Source organism: Rhinolophus sinicus, linkage group LG06, assembly GCF_036562045.2.
Source record: "Rhinolophus sinicus isolate RSC01 linkage group LG06, ASM3656204v1, whole genome shotgun sequence".
Lineage (NCBI taxonomy): Eukaryota > Metazoa > Chordata > Mammalia > Chiroptera > Rhinolophidae > Rhinolophus > Rhinolophus sinicus.
Window position 1 is genome coordinate 72,376,351 of NC_133756.1, and position 23,003 is coordinate 72,399,353.

A 23,003-nucleotide genomic window follows, 5' to 3' on the forward strand; every position below is an offset into this window, starting at 1 on the left:
AAATAATTGATGCTTAGACAACTGATAGTCCCAACCCCAAATATTCTTTTTATTATTATTATTAGTTTCAGGTGCACAAGACAAAGCAAAACTTAGACGTTTATCATTTATATCCCTCACACTGTGTGAACCCCCCTCCCCCCATCCACTATCCCTCTGACCTCGCACAGAGCCAACACATTTCCACTGTCTCTATTCCTAATGCTGTACTCGGCTTCCTGTAACAATATACATACAAATATATATATATATATATATATATATATAATTATAGTTGTCATTCAGTATTGTTCAGCTTCAGGTGTACTATGCAGAGATCAGGCATCTACATCATCCCTGAGGTGGTCTCCCAAATGGGACCTGACATCAAATTATACTACAAGGCTTCAGTAATCAAAACAGCATGGTACTGGCATAAAAACAGACCCATAGATCAATGGAACAGAATAGAGAGTCCAGAAATAAATCCATGCCTATATGGCCATTTAATCTATGACAATGGAAGCAAGAATGTACGGTGGGGTAAAGACAGTCTATTCAATAAATGGTGCTGGAAAACCTGGACAGACACCTGCAAAAAGATGAAGCTGGATCACCTCCTTACACCCAAATATTCTTAATTTAAAATACCTGATAATTAATCTAGACTAGACCCCCCCCTTCAGAATAGCTTTAACATGAGTTTGGCTGTATGAGCCCAGTGTTGTTGAAGAAGCAGGTCAACTCTGGGCCTCTTAGATGACGTCCCCATTAAGAGTGAGAGATTTTGGTGACAAGGACATTTGATATGGCTAATGCTCTGTCTTCTTGTTTTTAGGTCAACAGTGATCTTGTTTACATTACAGCTAAGAAAGATGGCACTCAGGTAGTGGAAGCTATTGATACCACCCACGTTGGGAAATTAATTGTGACCAAAGAAGTTGGAGGAGATGGCATGAAGGATATTACTGACACCTATAAATTTCAAGAAGGTAATTCACTACAATTGAATGAAGATTTCTTTGTCCAAGTCCATTTAGTACTTACCTGCTGTCACTATGGGATGAGTCCCAGATGATGCACTGGCATTTGAAGCATTTGGTAGTCAGAGCAGAAGTATAAACTCATGAGTGAAAGACACGTCACATCTACAATTTTTCATTGTCTGAATTCCCCTTCTCATGGCTTGTGAGAATGATTTGATTTTAAGTTATATCTATTTTAACAGCATATAGAATATATGAAAGAGCAAAAATATGAAAGAACATAATTTTAAATAATTCTATTTTAAAATATTGCATAACTAATGTAATTTTAGTTCAATAATAGAAACTTAAATAATTATACACAACTGTTTAGTACTTTACATACTATTCTTGCAGACATTGTTCCATTGAATTATCATGGACATGCCTTGAGGTAGATAATACGTTACTAATAGGACAGTATAATCTCACTAATTCAGGCCAATTAGGTTGAAGGCCGATTTCAATTATAAAATAATGATAAGGTGGTTTTGTTAACTTTTATTGCGTAGAATGTTTCAGATGGCCCTGTTGAGCTCAATTTCCTCTCAATCAGCACTGATTTCCTGCTCTGTGCCTGGGATTGTCTTTGGTGCTGGAGAGCCTTATAAGTGAGCAGAACTTCATTTCTGTTACTGGCCAAGTGATAGGGCCATTATGCAGAGGGGCCTATGATATCAAAGAAGAGAGACTCAGTCCAACCAGGAGATTCAGAGAAAACAAAGCTGGGTGAGAGAAATCACAGACCAGGCGGGGTTTCCAGGCAGTGGGGATGCGACCAAAGGCATGGTGTGACGTAGCTGCTGTGCTTAGGGTCCTGCACGCATGACTAAAGCATCTAGCTCAGAGTGCCCAGTGGCTGAAGACAAAGCTGCCCAAGGTCAGTAGTGGGCAGGAGGTGGAGCATCTTAGGTGTCTTAATAGAGAACATGGAGTATATTTTACAGATGATTCACCAACAGAGTTCTTAGGACTGGCATTCATTTTAGTGAATGGAGAAAAATGATGAGTAATTAGCATATACTTAAATATTCATCCGTATGCCTGAAGTGCTAAGGAGTGGAGAATTTGTTTTAAATATTTTAGACTCTCCTCTTATTTACAAAAGCAATTTGCACTATAAAAAGAAAGTTTGCTGACTTGAGAGAACTCTTGTGCATAGTATTAGAAATTCAGAATTTTTGACATCTGAACTAGTGAATATTTGCTGTATTTCTGAAATGACTCATTCTTCTTTTCTGTTGGTTCTGATCCATTGCACAACATAGATAAAAAAATGTTTTTTTCTTTTTTGCTTTTTCCTAAAAAGAGGCGGAGAAATAATAAATTTAAAGACATAACAATAGAAACAATCCCCAAAAAAAAGATTGTGTGCTAAAAAAAAAAAATAATAATAAGTACGATAAAATAAAACAAACAAGCAATGCCCTCTTACTGTAGAGTTACAGGCAAAAAGGCTTGAAAAGGAAAAAGATATTCCATTTAAAAAGTAAGAGAAACTAGCTGCAACATTCACTCATTTATTCATCATTCATTCAACAACCTGCTAGTAACCACCCCCCATATTCTCAATGCTGTGTAGAATTGGAGACAAGCACAGCCTGCCTTCCCATCTAGCTGGGGAGACAGGCAGGAAGCAAGCCCTCACCGAGCTGTGTGCTGGGTGCCGTGGGGGGGGGGGGGGGGCAGACACGGCAGGGCACAGAGAAGGGACTCCCACGCCAGCCTCACGGATCCTGGAGGACCTTGGTGATGGGCTCACTGAAGTTCTCCAGGAAAAGACATCAGGACAGGGATTGTGGATAAACTCTGCTAATGTAGAAGAAGACTTGACCAGACAAGAAAACAAGAGGGCAGGGAGCCGTGCAAAGGAGCAGCTGCCTAGTCTAAACCACACAGCAGAATCCATTAGCTACCAGCCAAGAGTCCAAATCAGGGTCAGATGTCAAAAGAGGAAGGACCCCAGGGCAGTCTATGAAAGAGGAGTCGGGCATGGCCAGGGGCAGACACCAGATTGAAGCAAATAAAATGTTCCAACTCTGAATGAGGAAGACATTTGCGATCCAGGCCTTCAGAATCTGGCAAGAAGGCAAAGCTCAGAGGAGTGGACAGTGTGGGGGTCTGGTCTAAACAGAAGGACCCCTAACTTTGCATAGATAATTATAAGAGACACCCCATCCTGCTTCTGGGCTGGAGTTTGATCCCAGGTAGATGGCTAATTAGCCACTTAATCAAGGATAGCATATGCATTTCAAATTCTAACTTTGGGAATGACTGAATGGAGTGCTGTTTAGAGAAGGATGCTGAAACGACATTCAAATACAATGGGAAAGCGTGAGTGATTATTGCTGTCTGCCATGGGCATCTAGGAAGGAGCTGCCAGCATCCATGGCCACCACCCTGATTCTCATTATTGAACCTCTCATATAATTTCTCTATCCAAAACTTCTGAGTGTGGCCGCTAAATTGTGGCAATGAGTGAAAACATAGAAATTATTACCAGATTTAGGAATTTACTATTTTAATTAACTAAATTGTGGATAGATCATTTTTCATTTTGATGAACTAAAGCTTAAGGTTAATTTTATACCTTTTATACTATACAATTTGGAAAACAAGAATTCTTAAAACTTCTCCTGGGGCAATGTATCTTCTTTATGATGGTGTCTGGATCCCATTTTCTCTTTGCTCCATCAGTGATTCTCTCTGACTCATATTTTCAATCTCTCCTTCGCTATTAGCTCCTTCCCACTACCATTTAAGCAGGCTCAAGTGTCACTGATGTTAAAAAAAAAAACACATTGCGAAACCCTTTTCCAACAATACACCCCCCACCAAACGCGCCGGTGCTTTCTTCCTCCTTGCCTCCACAGCCAGGCATCTTGGGAGAGCTGCCTGCACCTGGCATCTTGTCACGTTCCTGTTCCTTTCATTCCTCACCTACTGTACCCTGAGTTCTGCTACGAGCATATCCTTGAAGATCTTCTCAAGGTTACCAAGACCACCAGACTGCCACGTGAAATGAACATTTTGCAGACCTCAGCTTGCCTGACCCTCCTACACCTTTTCATGCTATGGCTCACTCTCAATTCTTAAAATTCTGTTTTCTTTGTTTCTATTAATATGATACAAATGTCTCCTGGTTCCATCCCAACCTACTTGCTTCTTTTTTTTTTTTTTTTTCAATCTCCTTCTGTACCTCTGAGCGCCCCTTTCCTCACCCCTTCTGAATGTTCCTTCATTCTAGGCTTCCATCCTTGGGCTTCATTCCCACCCTCTTTATGTTCTTTCTCCACAGCTGGTGTTATGTTCGCATATATGCTAATCACTCCCAAGTCACTGTCTCAAGTTTAGACTACAGTTTTCAGCTCCACATTTACCTAAATGTCCCGCAGAAACCTGAAACTGAACCTTCCCAAATGCCACCTCTCCCGTTCCCTCCCCCACCCCAGATCTATTTCCCCTACACCCCCACCCCAGTGAAGAGAACCACGATCTACCCAAATTTAGCAATCTGAGAATCAAACAGCACATCCTCTAAATATCTCCTCTGAAATAGCTTCAATTCATCCCTTCCCTTTATCTCCATGGCCTCTCTCTGAGAATTCAATTATATCCTGTGCAGAAAGCCCTTAGCATTGTGCCTGCTACGTACGAAGAAAGTGTCTGAAAAAGTTAGTTTCTGCTACTAGCAATTCTATTATTACTGCCATATCACTACGATTAGCTTGGGCTATGGTTGTTTTTCTCCTGCATACCTGCTATAGCTTCCCAATTCCACCTTTTCCCCCTCAGCCTCTTTCCCTTATTCTAAACCCTGCATCTCTGCCCAAGTGACATATTTAAAATATAATCTGAGCCCATTACTGCACTGCTTAAAAGCCCTCACCCTGTTTTGTCATCTCGAGGGCATTGCAATCACAGCTCACCAAGCCTCTGCGATTTGCCCTTTTGCCCCCTTGCTGCCCATCCTGACCCCGCCCACAGGTACCGTAAGCAGCAGCCAGGTGAGTTGTTGACAGTTTCTCCAACAAGCCAGCCTCCCACTTGCCTGCCTTGGCTCTCACTCTGGAGGGAAAACCCCCTGAGAAGCCTTCCCTGATCCCAGGTGGTGCTGAGTCTCTCCCAGGTGCCCTGCTCCACCTGCACACGTCTGCCCCAGCATGTGTGATGGACACACGTAGGGTGATCCCTCTTCACTCGTCCCCCTAGAGCCCTGAGAGAAGGGCTGTGCTTCTCATCTGAGCCTAGCACAGCGTCTGGACATTAGGGAGTCTCAGCTAGCATGAAATGATCAAACAAATGGTAATTCATATGGCACTTTCACAGGTGAGCTTAACTAAGCATCAAATGTCCTAAACTGGACTAGTTAATGAAGATGACAGTTTTGTCTCTGGGAGAAAGCAAAGGGCTTAACCAAACCTCGCTCCTTCAGAGCCTCTGTGGCAGGCTGAGTTTTAGGTCCTGGGGACATGAAGCTTTCATTTTAGCAGAGGAAATAATGTCACATGGTGACAAGTACTGGGAAAAGGCAAGGAAACCAAATAATATGTTAGTGAGAGATGAAAGGGCTGGGGTGGGGACACATTATACAAGGTAATGGAAGGGAAGGCACTCTGAGAAGGTGACATTTAAGCTAAGACCCAAACGAGAAGAAGCTTCGTCAAACATAAAAGGCCACTCTCATTGCATCCAATGAACAGAAAGTTGTTTTTGACCTTGCTCCTGGAGGCCACAGAGGAATCTCAGAGAATACAATCTGGCTTTAGATCATTCTCTCACAGCACTAAATTCATGGCCTGAATTATGTAAGGCGTCAGAGTACAAAGCACCACTGCAGAGTGATGGGAATTCTGCCAAGCTCTGGGGAAAGCCTGCAGGTCTGACTGCTTTTCTGGGCCTGTGCTTCCTGTAACAACCCCAGCCCGCCTCTGCAGGGTACTCCCTGCTCACAGAAGCAGGCTCATCCCTGGAAGGAAGCGAGAGGTGCCCCATCCACGACACAATATGCCATAAAACCTCTCGTGGCCCTGTCCCTTCTGTCTTCCCAGCCAGCTCAGCCTCTCACCCCCAAGGAGGCACCTCTTTGACCATGTTCCTGCTGCTGTGTCCACCCCCTGCATTTTGCCTAAATGCATATTTGGTGCCCATCCGAAGCGATAACCCTTAATGCCCTCGTTCTCACAGAGCTATTTGCCAGATGCTTTCTGCTAAAATATTTCACTGCACTTTCCTTGTCATAGCACCTCCTTGCTTTTACTACTATCTCTCTCCTATTGACCTGTAGACGTGTGCTCTAACGAATGCTTGTCCTAGACAAATTGCTCCTGGCACATTCTGGCAGTCCTGACAATCAGAGAAACTATTAACACACACACACACACACACACACACACACACACACACCTTCGATTGTTTGCAACACCTGTTGGCATTGTCTCTGTCTTTGCAAAGTACCAGTAGCTGCCAATTCTTATAGGTGTATTACGTCTAATCCACCTATCAACCCTAAGATGTCAGCTTCCTTGTTTTACAAACAAGGAAATGATGATAATAATGGTGCCTGCCTTGTCGAGTTGTTCTGAGGATTAAATGAGATAACACACAGTGCACAGTTGCCACAACACTCATTGCATAGGTAGCTGTCAAGGATAGTTCTTAGTAATTGACCTCTTCATCTCTGTTGCATTTTATTATACAATAAGTAAAATAGAAGACAATATCTTAAAATTAAGAGAATGATAAAAGTCAGCATTTTTGTGTTTTTGCTAGCCATTGCCATAACTAGTTTTACAAGCCCCAAGATGTGCCCCTCTATTTTGCACAAGGCACAAGAGATATCTGAAGGTATTAGGGTGGCAAGAAAGGTAGCGCTGATCCTGTCACACCTCCGCAGGCCCTGTCCCTCAGGGACAAGCATGTATGCAGTGCTGTGTGAGGAATGTCAGCCCAGCTGATTTGACAGTTGGGAGCAGCAAGCTCCGAGGCCTGTCTTGTACCTGAACTTCTCACTTCCTCACCTGCGCAAGGCTATATTGTTCTTTTTCCAAACTCACCCCTTCTTCTTACCTCCTCCTTACCTCCTCTTCTCCCTACCTTCTCCTCACCACCACTTTGAAAATCCTACATGTGACGTTTCCCTAAAAACAGCACAGTCTGTCAGACTGCACCACCAGAGGCCAATAGGTGTCCCTCAAAAAAAATAAAAAATAAAAAACTGCATTCAGTGTCAGAGGAGTTTGGAAAATCTGGTGTTAAACAGTCTCCTCACTGTAGGGTGCAACCTGAGACCCTTTCATAGGCTATTGAATGTTGTGAACTTCCAGGAGGTACTAGAGAACCCAGTGCTCCCCCAGGGAACTTGGCCTTCGAGCCCTTTGCAGGGAAGGCTTGTTAACCGTCTGCTCCATCTGAGTGTGGGGGCAGTGTGCTGTGCAGGGGGCAGCGATCTGGCAGCCAAATGGAAAGACAGATGAGGAACACAGGTCTTGTTGGGGAGATCCATGAGTAGGAGAAAATTCATATTGCAGAACGTGGAATGGCCAGATGCAACTGTCACCAAAATCTTTGCTTAGAGATCCCCAAATTCTAGCTACGTGGCTAGGACTTGGGGAGGGAAGCAAATCCATACCACAGTTTGCGAAGAGTTACGTTTTGCCGATTCTACCTTCTGAACCCTGAAACAATAGAACTGGAGAAAGAACCTTTAGAGCTAGCCCCTTAGCAGCCCCCTTTCAGACGGTCCCTGGGGAACACCACCTACCTCGGCCACTGGGCCGGTCATGCCTGTCTGGGAACTTGACTAGGCAGACTTGGTAACATAGGAATAATTTTGACACGTCACCTATCTCAAAAGAAGTTGTGAAGCAATCCAACAGGTACAGCACACAGTGCCCAGGGTGCAGTGTGACTGTTAGTGCGACTTCCTCTTTGATGGATTGCATTGCTGTTGCCCTGTCATCATCTCTGTGTCTTTCTTAGGTCAGAAAGAAGAGAGGTTGGCCCTGGAAACTGCCCTGATGTACGGAGTTAAAAAGCCCCTTAACACAGATGGTGTCGCCAAATCGAGGTCTGAGGTGGACATGGACTTTGAAGTGGAAAACGCCGTGCTGGGAACAGACTTCACACTCACCATCACCTTCCAGAATAACAGCCCCAATTCTTACACCATCTCAGCCTATCTCACGGGCAGCATCACCTTCTACACTGGGGTCTCCAAGGAGGAATTCAAGAATGAGACATTCGACATAACGCTGGAGCCTTTGTCCTGTAAGCTGATGGCGGGGGTGGGGGGAGTGGGGGGTTGCTGTTTTCTCCAGGACTTGTGATCTGCTTCTCCACCTGGCTCATGCAGACATCCCCTAATAACTTTCCGTCAAAGTTCAAGTTCTGCCCCAGAGCTCAGGAGCGTGAAGCACATGGGAGAACCAACTTCCAGGGAGGCCCCACCTTTCCTCTCCATGTCTCATGCATAGAAGTGAACACTGAAATTTGCATGAATCATGAAAATTAAATATAACTTAACTGCTTGCTATTCAAAGTGTGGCCCCTGCCCAGGAGCAGCAGCATCCCTGGGGAGCTGATCAGAAATGCAGACTCTCAGGCCCCACCCAGACCTATGGAGTCAGGATCTGCACTTTAACAAGATCCCAGGAGCATTGGCGTGCACAGAAAAGTTTATGAAAAGCATATCTCAGAAAACAGGCCCCCTGCTGGTGCCTCTCTCCCCAAGTTAGGAAAGGCTTCTGGGGGGCTGCCCCAGAAGGAATGGTGGGTTTTGCTTTACCGTTTAGAAGGCAGGGATATCTAAGTTCTGCATAAAGGCCATTTCTGAAAAATGATCTGTCTGACGTATGAGGTTAAGTGCTACCCTTGGGAGGGAGACTGCGGGCTCAGGCTGTGCCCTCCGGTGCCTCTGCGAGGCTTTGCTCCCCTGCCGTCTCTCAGGGGGCCTCCTTCTCTTCCTCACCCCTTCCAGCCTCGCTCTACATCTGCCCCTCCAAAGCATCTCTGCACCATAGAAATTCAGGATATTTTAAGCAGGATTGAGATTGATGTGCTGCAGCTTGCTCTGGGATTACAGTTTTGACTAATCTCATTCCCTGGGGTCCTCGTATTTAGTGGGCACAACAGTTGGTCACACAGCTGGCAAAATGAGTCAACAGCAAGAAACTGGTCTCCAGGCAGAGCAGGTTGGTAAAGGACCTGGACACTTCAGGGCATCAGGTTTCCATTGACCTGACATGTGGCACTGCAAAAGAAAAGTATTAGGTTGGTGCAAAAGTAATTGTGGTTTAGCAAGTTAAAACTAATTGCAAAAACCACAATTACTTTTGCACCAACCTAATTAAAAGGTATATGAATAATGAGTTTTAGCAGGGGCAAGCAAGGCTAATACGCTCCCCTGAGATGACCAAATCACGTCTCCATAGTGTTCAGATTTTCTGGATTTGGTGTCTGCACCAAGCCACGGAACTACCCTGTCAGGCTTCAGAAAGATATTCCTAGAAATATGGGACTCTATTCCTTAAAATCCTAATTCCAAGAAACCTACCCCAACTTGAAGGAAGCAAACCTCCTGGTTTCCATAATGTGGCTTTAACAATTAGGAAACCAAGCACCATGGTTATTTTCTTTGGAAACTGGAAGACCTAGCACTTTTCCTATCCCTCGGGGTAGGAAAGGGAAATCTTATAGACCTATAGAAATCTTATAGGTCATCGCAATTGTTTAGCGCAGGAAGGTGTAGTGGATTTTGGAGTCTGAGCCTTGGATTAGACAAATCTGCATTTGAGATGTGACTATGACACACTAGCTGTGTGTCCCCAGGCAGGCTACTGAAGTCACCTGAGCCCACTCTCCTCCTCTGTACATGGGAACAATACCACCCACATCACAGAGTTGTTGATTCACTCCCCAAACTTTTACTTTGTGCTTACAAGTCTGGGTGCTGCTTGGTGCTGAAGACATAGCAATAAACACAACAGAAGGGCCTACCCTCATGGAGTTTATGGTCTCCTGTGGTGGCAGTGGGTCTCGACAATAAACAATCAAACAAGTGAATATATAGTGTGGTTATGCATGTCATAGGAAAGTACAAAACAGGATAAGGGAGTGCTGGTGGGCATGAGGTCATCAGGGAAAACCTCTCTCATAGGGTGATGTTAAGAGAAACCTGACAGAAGGGTAGGGGTGAGCTTTCCAGCCAGAAGAAACTGTAAGTGCAAAGGCCCTGAGGCCAGAGCATGTCTGGGTGTTCAATGAGCAGCAAGGAGACCAGAGTTGGGAGCAAAAGTGGCAAAGGGAGAGTGGTGGGTGCACAGCATGAAAATAGTTGCAGGCCCTGGTAAGGACTTTGACTTTGATGCTGAGTGAGCTGAGGAGCCATTAGAAGGTTCAGAACAAAAGTGTGGCGTGATCTAACTTAGGTTTTGAAGGATCACTCTGGCTGCTGTGTGGAGAACAGACTCTAGGGGAATTAGGGCTGAACCTTAGATAGGATGCTATTGCAATAGTTCAGTGAAAGATGGTAGGGTAGTGAGAGAAATATATAGTCAGATGCAGGTCTGTTCTGAAGGTAGAGCCTACCGGATTGGTTGACAGATCGGATGTGAGGTGTGAGAGGAAGTTGTGGGGGAAACTAAATGAGATAAATATATGTGAGATGCTTCACACGTGGCAGGCTCTCCTGTTAAGTTCCAACATGTTTACATTTTGGGAAACTGAGCCTGGAAATATGAGTTGATGTGTTCAAGGTAACACACAGTATTAGAGTCAAAGCAGATAACAGAAGCCAGGTCCCATTCAGGCAACTACAATAATCTATCTTGGTATAAACTTGGGCTTTACGTGGGCCAGTGTCTCTACTCAAGCCCCTGTTACCTGGAGTCCAGCTGCCCCTCTTGCCCTGGATAGGGAACTATATGCCATCCTTTACCACCTCCCAAGAGTCCCACTGCTCAATCTCCTTCCCCTTCTCTCACTAATCCAATAAAAGAATGAGCTTATATGAGTTAGTGGATAGAATGACATGATATATTAGCTCTGTCAGTCACTGATCTGGGGACAGCTGACCAAACCTAAGCCTGACTCAATATTAATATAGGTCCCACCCACTCGGCCCACCCCAGGGCTTGTCCTGAATAACTTGAAGGGAGTTGGAGACTATTTCTTGCTTTACCCTGTAGGTAGGCGGCATTAACTGCATGCAATAAACTGGGTATTGCAATCTAAACTAAATTGCACATTATTGCAAAAAGCCACATGATTCTAGACCTTGATTTAGCAGGTCACAGTACATTCCTAGGAGGTTGTATTGCAAAGAAAGTTTTCCAAGTAGAATGGGAGGCATACTTTCCAGATTGATGATTAAAGGAAATGTGTGGGCTAGAATCAGCTTGGAAGACTTGGATAACTTAAAGCTTCCAGTACCTTCAAAGGTGTTACCATTTCCACTTGGCTATATTTAGTTTTCTTTGCTTTTTGGAAAAGAGATGCGGCAGCTCCAGTCTGTGTCTCCCTTGGCTTTCCCCAGACACCGTAAATGATATTGGCAGGATCCCAGCACCACCACTCATAGAATGGAAAGCTATTCTTTCTCTTGCCACGTTTAATAAACTTTATCTAGAACAATTTCTTGTGTGGTGGCAAAACACACTTACATAACATACTATTTCAGGAGCACTGTTCTCTTGGGCTCAAATCACAGCCCATTTTCCTTAGTGCTATGATTTAGAGAATGTTCTGCCTCAAAGATTAAGGGCTCCTGATACTAACATTATAAAGGCAGCAAGAGCCCCTGTAAAGACTGGTGGAAAGAAGTCAGGCATATCTCACCAGCCTAAAGGAACCCAGTGGTCAAACACTGCCCTCTAGAAATAGCCAGAGGAGGTCCATTTCTTGAATTATTTCTGGAGGCAGCTAGAGGCAAAATGCACACTCTTTTTTTTTTTTTTCTTAATTAAAATTTATTGGGGTGACAATGGTTAGTACAGTTATGTGGGTTTCAAGTGTACAATTCTGTAACACATCATCTATAGATCACATTGTGTGCTCACCACCCAGAGTCAGTTCTCCTTCCATCACCATATATTTGGTCCCCTTTACCCTCATCTACCACCCTCTCCCCCTTACCCTCTGGTAACCACTAAACTGTTGTCTGGGTCTATGAGTTTTTGTTTCTTTATTTGTTTGTCTTGTTCCTTTGTTGCTTTCAGCTTTATATCCCACATATCAGTGAAATCATATGGTTCTCTATTTTTTTCTGCCTGACTTAGAGAAAATGCACATTCTTCAAGGCCTGTCATTTTGCCACTCCATCTGTCCAGATTTGGGAAAGTAAAAACCAGGTCCCATGTGCTCATCTGAGGTTGGATGCAACTGAGAGACAAAGTTATATTCATCTGGATAATTAACTGCTAGGGGAGCCATGAGGAAGCAGGGGTCCAGGCTCAGGCCCAAAGAAGGCAATATGATTGGGTCATTCAAAAATGCAGAATTCGAGGGCCAAGATCAAGGCAAGTTCATAGATCCCAAAGGCTGGCTCTGAATGCAATAAGACTGCCCCAGGAATCAAGCCAAGTGGTTTGGTACTTGCTTAGGAAAGACCTTCTAATAACTCTGCATAGCCTCGGGCAGTGTTTCTCGGGTGAGTCACACTGACATTTCAGGCTGTGGATAATTGTTGTGGGGCTGTCCTGAGCATTGTAAGATGTTTAGCAGCATCCTTGGCCTCTATCCAGTAGAAGCCAGTAGCAAACCCCAGTTCTGACAACCAAAAATATCTCCAGACATTGCCAAACATCCCCTGGGGGGCCAAAACCACCCCAGTTGACAACCAACCACTGATCTAGGATGACCAACCTTCCCAGTTTACCAGTGGGTTCTAGGGTACAAGACTTTCAGCTTTAAAACTGAGACTGTCCTACGTCCTAAGTCCACCCTTCTGTTGCTAGAACCTCTTATCTCTTGGGCTTTTTAAACCTGTATATGCCTCACTGGGCACCTTAATCAAGTGCAGGGCCTGGTCCAGTAGGTGGGGTGGGAGAACCTGCATCTCCATCAAGCGCCCAGGTGCTGGCGGTGCTGCTGGCCTGCAGACTGCATTTGGCGCAGCAAGGGCCTGGGTTGCAAAGGCCATCCTTTCCACTTGAACCAAGGCTTTTTCAGGACTGATTCTGTGGGGATCAGCCCCCTGGCTGTTGGAGCACTGCTTCTCAGCACGGGCTGCACATTAGAGTCTGACTGCGGCACCTTTAAAACAATGTCCAGGCCTCAACCTCCAAGATTCTGATTGATTTGGTCTGGGGTGGGATCCAGCAGGGTAGGGTCTTAAATGTCCCCAGGTGACTGTGATGTAGAGCCACGATTGAGAACTCCTCAGTCAGAGGGCTAGAGGCGGTCAAAGCACCTAAGCACCTATGAGGAGACTTTGAAGAGGTGCTGAGCATGGCCTCACGCACCCTCGCCTGTGAAACCGGAAGTGAGGAGGCCCCTCTGTGGCCTGCCACTGCCTCCACACTGCGGTCCATCTGGTCTGTTCGCAGTGCAGGGGCAGCGGCTCATCCTGGAGGGTTAGAATGAACTGTGCTCTGCACTTGAAACGATGACCATGGGAATGATTTCCTCCAGTAACTTCCTTAGGAAGGAGGAATCTTTGGCCAAAGGTAGACATTGGGCAGGGGAACAATGGTGGAGACCTTCGATTCCATGAATATTTACAGAGCCTGTGCTCTGTACATGGGAGTCCCCCATTTCCCTGCTGGGCTTGCTGGCTGACGATGCCACACTAACACGTGGCTCTGACCAGGTAGCAGCGGATGCTGCACCGTGGCCCCAGGCTTGGCCTTCGGAAGAACTGCCCTTTGCTCTCTAGATTCCTGGGCTGTGAGAAGTGGGAGTGATCAAGAAAGTGGGTGAAAACAGCCAAACAGAACCTCACTGCTGTGGCCAGAGCCACAGGATCGAACCAACCCTCCCCACCCCCACCCCCGTTCTCAGCCGGATGGTGCATGGAGGCAGCCAGAACCACTCCCCATCCTCTGAATGTTATCCTCACTGGTTTGTCCCTAGCACCTAAAAGTTAACCTCAGTGACTTGAGGAAACCAGCATTTGACACAGATGTCTTTTAAGTTGCAGATAGGAGAGGGGGTGGGAGAGAGTTGAATGCCGATGGTGAAAATTGGTTTTAACAGCTTCTTTCTCCTCATTAGAAAAATCATGTCAGATTGGTGGAGAAAAAGCTGGAAAAAATATGGAGCACTACAGGGAAAAGGTTTAGGTAGTTGACAGTTCTGCTCAAGCGTGGCCCATGGCCTGTATGAGACATTTCTTATTGCCTGAGGGAACATCACCACTCCACATCTGGATCCCACCCTATCTTGGGATTGTCCTTTCCCAAAGCAAAACAGCCACAGTTAAAACCCCTTGGTCCTTGATTTTAAACATGGCATTGTATTTTACAACAGCAAAAGTGCAGTTTGGAAAATTCGGCACATTCTCTCTAGTAAGACTTTACTGAATATTAAATTTCCTGCAGGTTCTTTCTTTACCCAGAAGCAAAAGAGCTTATCCCTGAGGAGAAGATGGGGGCACTCAGGGAAAAGTAAAGCAGATCCTGACTCAGGTCTTGATACCCAGCATGTTTGTTTTTCCTCCTTTCAGTGAAGAAAAAGGAGGTGCTGGTCAGAGCCAGTGAGTACCTGGGCCAGCTGCTGGAGCAAGCGTCCCTGCACTTCTTCGTCACAGCTCGTGTCAATGATACCGGGGATATTCTGGCCAAGCAGAAGTCCACTGTGCTGATAGTCCCCAAGGTCATCATCAAGGTCAGTTTTAGCGTCTCAAACAATGGAGATCGACAAGGTTGTTGATTAGTTATCCAGGCTCATTGTGTTTTAGTGCCTTTGTGTGTGTGTGTGTGTGTGTGTGTGTGTCCTGCTCCAAAAAAAAAAAAGTGGAGCTAGGATCCTCCTGCTCTTTGAAAGAAGTAAACAGCCCTATATATAGACATGCACATATAACACTTTTCTCTCCTCTCCAGATTTAAATATATAGATCTGGCTGCAGATATAAATATAACCTGTGGGTATAAACACACTTGTGGAGGAAGATAAAGATGTGTAATGGATACAGATACTTAGAACTCTGTCTCCAGCATAAAGTGGGTCGGGCACGGCATAACAGGGAAACCACTTGGATCATCTCCCACCTGCATTTTGGACAGTACTGTTATTCATTGAGACGTAATTGTATATAGTAGAATGCACGAACTGAAATGTCAGCTTGGCGACAGTGACTTATTTATGTATATACCTTGCAACCACCAAGCAAATGAAGATGTACAGGATTTCCAACACTCCAGAAAGTTCCCTCATGTCTTTTCCAGTAAATAACCCCCTCCACTATCACCAAGATCAACACTTTTTCTGACTTTTGTCCCCGTAGGGGTTTTGGCCCACTTGGCGAGTAGTTTTAATGTTGTCTCTCCATTTACTACCAAATCTGTGCCCAAATGGCTCAAAGGAACTTGGAGACGAGGGCTGAATATGGTAGCCTGTTTGCGCCCATGTCTCAGGAGAATGGCAGCATCTGTAGCCACATCCCTGACACATCTTCCCCCCTTGTGAGCAGAAACCCAGATTTCCAGCAGGGTCCTTGGGGGTGTGACATCTTATGCCAGCCTTATCCAGGGCTTAGAGACCTTCCCAAGTTGCTGGAGAACATTTTTGTTGAAGTGATTAAGAACGATTAGCACAAATCCTAAATTGCATTCCTCTAACATGACAGACAAATCAAAGTTTAACAAAGTTGCTCATATTTTAAATGCCCCTGCGGGGGGGGGGGGAGGGGGCGGAGGGGGGATGGTGGCAATGGGTAGAGAAAGGGAGGTAAGCCTGTGTCTTATGAATAATTTTCTGTGAATCATTTGTAAAACTGATAAATTGGTGTAGCATTCAAAATGGCAGCTTTCATTGGGTCTAGTGCCATGTAGATGGCTTGAGGACTACTGTACAATGAGTCACCCAAGGTCAAGGCTTATTCAAACACAGATATGTAGTCCCCTTCGAGGAAGAGAACCCAGGTCCTTCATTCCTAGTAGGACTTAAATCATCGTCTCCATTTTGTTCTCTCACCTCAGTCACAGGCCCCTTACGGCACCATCTGCATAAGAGGTTTAAGACACAAATAAACATGAGAATGTGCAGGGTCTGCAGGAAGACCAGAAAATAAAGGCAAAACAAATAAGTAGTATTGGGTTTCCTCCATAGGTGCCTTCAACCCCGTGAGAATATGAATGCAATAGAGTAAGATGCTGGATACCATAAGCAGGGCCAGCCTGCCCCCACACACACATGGCCAGCTCTCCCTGCGGTGCCCTGCAGGCCTCTCCCAGCTGCACGTGGAGGCATCCTTTATCGTTTCCCACTCTCAATCATGAACTCAGTCTAGGAAGCTTTCCCACCAGAGGCAAGGCCTACATGCTCTCTGTGATTGTGAAGTGACAGCTTGTCCCTGTGAAGGGCTCAGGAGAAAGCCCTTCCAAGCTGTGAAGTGCTCAAACCGCAGCACAAAATAGAATTTAATTGCACCGCTGATAATTAACTGGATGTATGAAGGAAACTAATAACTTTCATCTTTTAGACATTATTAATTTGAAAGATTATTTGTTAGTTATCTTCTGGTTTACTTAAAAAGCAGTTTCATTCCCTAAGGGCAGAATTGAACTACCTTCTCCCACAAGTTGAGTGACCTGGGCAGGAAAGGTGCACTTTTTAATAGAGCTGTGTTTTTATTTTGTTTTGTTTTTAATTTCCATAAAAGTATCAGGGATGCTGTTTCTGGAGGAAACGTATTTAAAAGTAGGACCATTTGACTAGGACTCAGGCATGAGAGAAATGGAAATTCTGGCTTCTGTCCAGTGCCAGGATTGTTCAGGAGAGGAGGCAGGAGGCATCCTCACATAAACTGCCCCTAACCACTAACACCATTAACCGTATTAACCCCAAGGACAAACTAAATCTAGCAGGTGTGCTAGATAAAGCACCTGACACTTTAAAGGCCACCCAGGTGTCCCTGAGCTGTAAGAGGCCCTGATTCCAGCAACTCTGGCTAATGGACTGAGGAGCTGGGGGGCTGCTTAGCCTGCTGGAGATATGAAGTACAGAGCTGTGGCATCCAGATGGCAGTTGTCATCCTGAAAGTGACTGAGGGAGGGAAAGAAAACACAGAGAAGAGAAGGGAAGGGAATAAGGGGGGGGGGGGAGAAGAGAAAACAGGCGGAAAGGGGAGGGGCAGGGAAAGGAGGAGAGAAAAGAGAAGAGCAGAGGGGAGGGTAGAGGATTACAGAGAGAGAAGAAGCAAGAAGGGGGAAGGAGGAAGGAGGGAGGAGAAATGAAGCATTACATTGAAATATTACACAGAAGACCTTAGAGAGAGGCGTCAAATAAATTGAATAAAATGAGTTGGGGAGGGTGCTAAATACCATGAAAGTACAAAAAAAAGCACAATGGCTCAGAGGTCTAGAGTCGTCTAGGACATGTCCCTAAACTCTAGGAAAATACTAGAAACTTTTTGTCAATCTCTTTGAGCCGGGGACAGGTCCACAGCTGACAGAACCCTCCAGGGTCTGCAATGAATGTTCCTGCACACGGACAGGAGGGAAGAGACCAGCATGTGGTGATGACACTGATAGCAACTACGAATTATTCAGCTCTGTGCGTCTCTTGTATTATCTGATTTATTCCTCTTTACCATCTTATGAGGTGGGTATTATCCTAACACCACTTTACAGTTGAGAAAACTGAGGCCCCAAGCGGGTAGTGCCCTGTAGCATAGTGGTCAAAACATGGGCTTTGGGACCAAACTCTCTGAGTTCCAAGCCTGTTTTCTCAACATAATAACTGTAAGCCTGGACACATGATCTCTCTTAGTGACTTTTTCTCATCCGTAAAAGAGAAAGAATGGCAATACTTACTCATAGGGTAGCTGTGAGTATATAATGAGTCAATGGATACCTAATACCGAACTCGCAGCATACACTAAGTATATGTTGGCTGTTGTTATTGTTGTCATTACGGCATTACAGTTGATAAGCAACTTGCCCGTGATCATGTGCCTAATGGGAGAAGTGAAGGTTCTAAACCACATCTCTCTGACTCAGGAGTCTATGCAGATAACCACTAGGTAAGAACTAGTTAAGAATAGACGCAAACTTGCTGCCAGGCAACTCCAGTCCTAAGGCTGAGCCGGGGACTCCCAGGATAAGAGAGCGCCTTGGGCAAAAGCTTTGACTAGAAGGGAGAAAGAAGAGAGGATCCTGCCCTGGGGAGGGCAGAATTGACAGTAACGTCATATTGCTCTCGCCCTGGAATTTGCACAGAAAGTAGAAGATGGTGAATGCCTTAACAAGGGTCTGTGATTTTTGAGGGAGTTTGGTTGGAGTGAGGTATCAAAAATTCAGGCAGTGAAACAATAGATGATCCCCAGCGAATGGATAACATTTCAAGCAGTGGACATGGACGTAGGGACCACGCCCGATCCTAGAGAAACACATAGCAAGGACAAGGAGAGAGGTAGATGGCAGGCGCGGGGAGCAGTTAGAAGCTGCGTTGGCTGGAGTCGAGCAGGGGACCAGTGGCAATAAACCTAGAAACGCAGCTTGGGGCCCTTTTAAGGTGAGCCTAAAACTTTTGGATAAGAGCTTTATAATTGACTCTGTGAACACAGGCTTCAGTGAAGATTCTAGAGCATAAATGTAATATTACTATCAACTCTGCCCTCCGCAGGGTCGGAACCTCTTTTCTTTCTCCCTTCTCTTCAAAGCCTTTGCCCGAGACGCTGTCTTATTCTGCAAGTCCCCAGCTCAGCCTTGGGACTAGAGTTGCCTGGCAGCAGGTTTGCAGGTTCTTAACTAGCCCCCTTTTTAGAGCAGATAGAGGCCAACCTGGATCAATATGGATCCCACCTGTCTGAATCCACCTTACTGCCAACCAGAGCAGGTGGCCAGTGGACAAGTATTTACATCCTAGTAGACCCAGTCTTGGATTGCATTCTTCCCCATGATGATAACTTAACTATTCCCAGCACCCACCATGCATGAGTCATAATGTGTGATTCTCACATGGAAAATGGCAGGGAGAGACATTCATTAAATTTTAATGAGCACACATCTCTTTTTCCATGCTATCAAAATATTTTGATGAGGAAAGTATATTTTATTAAAATCAAACATAGAATTTTTCTCTGCCTTCCCAATGTGGTGATGGTTGAAAGATGCTTTAAGTCAGAAAAAGACTCTTGAGCATTTTTATTTTTAATGAACAGCTATTTTTTTGGACAGGATGGCGGCAACGGGGTTGGGTATGGCCGGGAATTCAGCTCATCTCCAGGCTGGAGACTGGTTTGTCTGGAATCTGTGGTGTGTAACATGAGAAGAGCATTCTGGCGGGCTTCTCCCATTCTCAATTAGCAGTGAAGGTTTCACATTTTTCATGCTCTCACCCAAGTCAACCACCAGAACACCAGGAGGGACACCTACAGCCCCTTTGTACAGAGGCAGAATAGCACAGTGGCTTAGACATGGCTGCAGTCAGGCCACCGGGGTTCGTAATCCTACCTGGGCTGCTCTGGGCTAATTACTCACCCACTGTAGAAGGAAGCTGGGTCCAATAATAGTATTGACTTCATTGGGTTTCTGGGAGGGATCATTAAAATAATTCAGGTAAAGAGCTTAGCATGGTACCTTGAGCATAGTAAGTACTCAGTGAAGACCAATGTCTATTAGCTTTCACCACACATACCTAACCTCTACTTTGTTTTTTCTCCTCCTTCTCCACTTCCTCTTTTCTCCCTCTCTCTCTCTCTCTCACACACAAACACATACTATCTCTCTGAATTTCAGTGTCCCCCTTTTGCAAAATGATTAATGCACTAATAATTGTAATACTACTCCTATTAATTACAATCATATAAAACACAAAGTTTTCACGGGTTAACATCTGTAATGTTTGTGAGGATGCTTAGCATGGCAACTGCTGATACAAGTTTTCTCCCTCCCTGCCTCGTCCCATCTATGCCTGGAAATCCAGCAGTCACACCCAGAACTGCTTAGAGCAGCGTGTGGCCCTCTGGCCTAGCATGAATGTGACACTCACCCAGTGGCCTTGAATCTGACTGCTGGGTCTGGAGTGTGTGCATTTTTCCCTATGGAACCCACATGTGAGGGGGACTAGTCCTGAAGAGCCTGGAGGAAGGCTGAGGGGAGAGAGAAGAGGTTTCCACATGTCCCTCAGATGACCTCCATTCCGTACCGGGGAAATAAATTTTTCCAAGTGCCATTCTCAAACAGCTCAGGTGCCGACACCTCTGTAGTATTATCACGTGGAACAAGACCTACAGACTTTCAGGACATCATGAAACACAACACTTGCTTTCTCCTATGAACCAGGAGCAATTTTGCTAAAAGAAACTATAACCACTTTCTATGTACATAATTTTTTAAATTACAAGCATGAACAAATAGGTACTCCAAATTTTTTTAAAGTCTTTTAAACATTTAAACTGAAAACAATTGACTGTTTCCAAGATTATTTTAACATGCATTTTAATGTGCCTCACTGCCTCCCCCAACCCTGAGGTAGGCACAATCCCCACAAGTGTAGGTGTTGTGTTGGGATAGCATTAACAAGATTTTAGCATACATTTGATCCTTACTTATTTGTTCTGTTGACTAAAAGGAATTTCTAGTATTTATTCATTCTTTTGTTTAGTCACTCATTTATTCATTCATTTATTCACTTCACGCAACAAATAGTTATTTTGTGCCCCCTCTGTAGATAAGTTGTAAAAAAAAAAAAAAAAAAAAAGACATTCTAAAAATTACCAGCGAAAAAATCAACATTGAGACTATTTTTATTGACTTTTTCTTTGAAATAGAGAAAGATTGCTGGTATTTCCATTTAGCAGTGGCCGCCCTTTTAGCTCCAGGAGCACAGCTGCTCTGTTTTCTCATGGGCCAACCACCACTGCCACACAGCCTGGGACACTCCTCTTGTACGGACAGTGTTTACAGGGCCTATGAAAGTGGGTGGTTCATAGAAATCCATAAGCAGAATGTCTGCACCACTGGCCCTGAACGGCCAAGCCTCAGCGCACTAGACATGGAACAGTGAGGATAACGCAGGTCACATGGCAATGTCTCTGGCAAGCCTCTAGGGCGGGTGCCAGGACGTACTTCTAGGTGGGCTTCACTCCAGGCCAACACCTACACTTGTGCAGACTGCCCAGCCTCGGGGTGGAGAGGCTGTAAGGGGACCAAGTCCATCCTACTGGCCCATCTCCGAGCCATGCAGAGAGCTGCATCCACCCCCAAAAGGGGCGCCTTTCCCTAACCTGCATGGGCGCACACCGCCATTGGCTCAACATCCAGATTGCTTCCGACTCGAGACACTATCTTGGTTTTTCTTACCAACTGTTCTAATGTTGTGTTCTAACTGGAGCCCACAACTCTTCCTGAGGTTAAGTGTGGAATGCTCTCTGTGCCCCTGGAAGCCTCCACTGTAACCAGAGGAGAGCAAGGCCGATGACGACTGTGCAGTGGGTACCTGAGCCCTGCTCCTACAACAACCCAATTCATATACCTTTATCCTGCAGGAAAGGTGAAAACTGGGGAAGCCACTTGAGATGCAATAAGTGCCCTCAAAATGCCTTACAGCCAAATGGCTTGATAGCCAACTGTAGACCTAACTACAGTTTTGTTTTGTTCTATTCCGTGGAAACATAAATATCTGAAACTTTTCATCAAGGCACAAAATCAAAACAGAGACTGTGTTCTAACGAACCCCTGAACCCTGACCCCTGAACTATTTCCCCTCCCATGTCTCCAATCAAGCACATTTCCCCTTCCAACCTCTTTGTGTTCTCCCTGACTCTGTCACATGTCCCCGTCACCTGGATGCACCTCTGCCCTGCCCTTCCCCATGGCCCTTCAGTGGGAGGCTGGGGCAGCGGCTCAGGGAAGTGGGCTTCTCCACTTCTCTTTAAGAAGTCTTGATGGAGGCTCCCAGGTCCTCTCTTTCGTGTCCTCTTCCCCAAGACCTAAGAAATCAAATGCACATCATTCTCCATAGGGGAACTTAGGGATAAGGAGGTTCTCCTGGTCACCTGGCAACATTTCTTTCTTTAAACCTCAATAGCCTTTAGATTCACTAAATGCTAGTATATTTCAGATGCTCTTCCAGATCAATTCACAGTAAACCCATAACCACATAAGAAACCGAGACCCAGACGGTTCAAGCCACTTGGCCCAAGGTCACACAGCAGCAGCCTCTGGTCTTCAGACCCTGAATCCAGCACATTTTCCCTTCAGCTTCCCCCAGTATGGTTATTGTCTGTGTCTCAGCCACAGCAGTCGTGCCCCTCGGCGCTGGCCTAGACTCTAGTCTGTGGGGAAGATCAAACACGTCTGTCTGATGTGCTACTATGAGGGCTCTGAGCAGTTAACGCCTATGCATCCTGAGAGGGTCCCAGGCAGGACATCTACACCTATGGCTTTCCATGCTTGAGTCACTGAGTCTGCACCCACTCACAGCTGTTGGGTATGGAGGGTCAGACAGTGGGTGTGCTCCGTCAGCCAGGAGAACACATCTCAGACTTGCCAATGAGGGAGCCCTACCACTGGAAGGTATAGGATTCCATCCCCCTGCACAGTCCAGCTACAGAACGACCTGTATTTGAGAATTAAAATGAGAAATCTCTGGTAATTGGAGTACCCAGAACATAATTTGCTTTATGCAAAAACGTTCACTATTTTTTTAATCTTAAAAAAGGACACATAGAGGAAAACATCAAAAATAATGAATCCCATCTACCTTATCAAATAATCTTACTATGTTTGGGCTACTGGTTATTTTTTTTTAATGATATCTCCATCTTTACCCTAAATAGAAAATCCTATTATCATCCAGTAATACAATATATCAAGACCCCAAGGCTACATTTCG

The 23,003-nt window shown here is 45.2% G+C and overlaps 1 protein-coding gene across 1 annotated transcript in view; it reads left to right on the forward strand.

The window, feature by feature from the left end:
- Window positions 1-23,003, forward strand: part of F13A1 (coagulation factor XIII A chain) — a 177,563-nt gene that overhangs the window by 132,988 nt on the left and 21,572 nt on the right. The window contains exons 11-13 of the mRNA XM_019710859.2: window positions 818-971; window positions 7,986-8,273; window positions 14,668-14,828. Of these exons, the coding sequence (XP_019566418.2) occupies window positions 818-971; window positions 7,986-8,273; window positions 14,668-14,828 (603 nt within the window). The remainder of the gene's footprint in view (window positions 1-817; window positions 972-7,985; window positions 8,274-14,667; window positions 14,829-23,003) is intronic.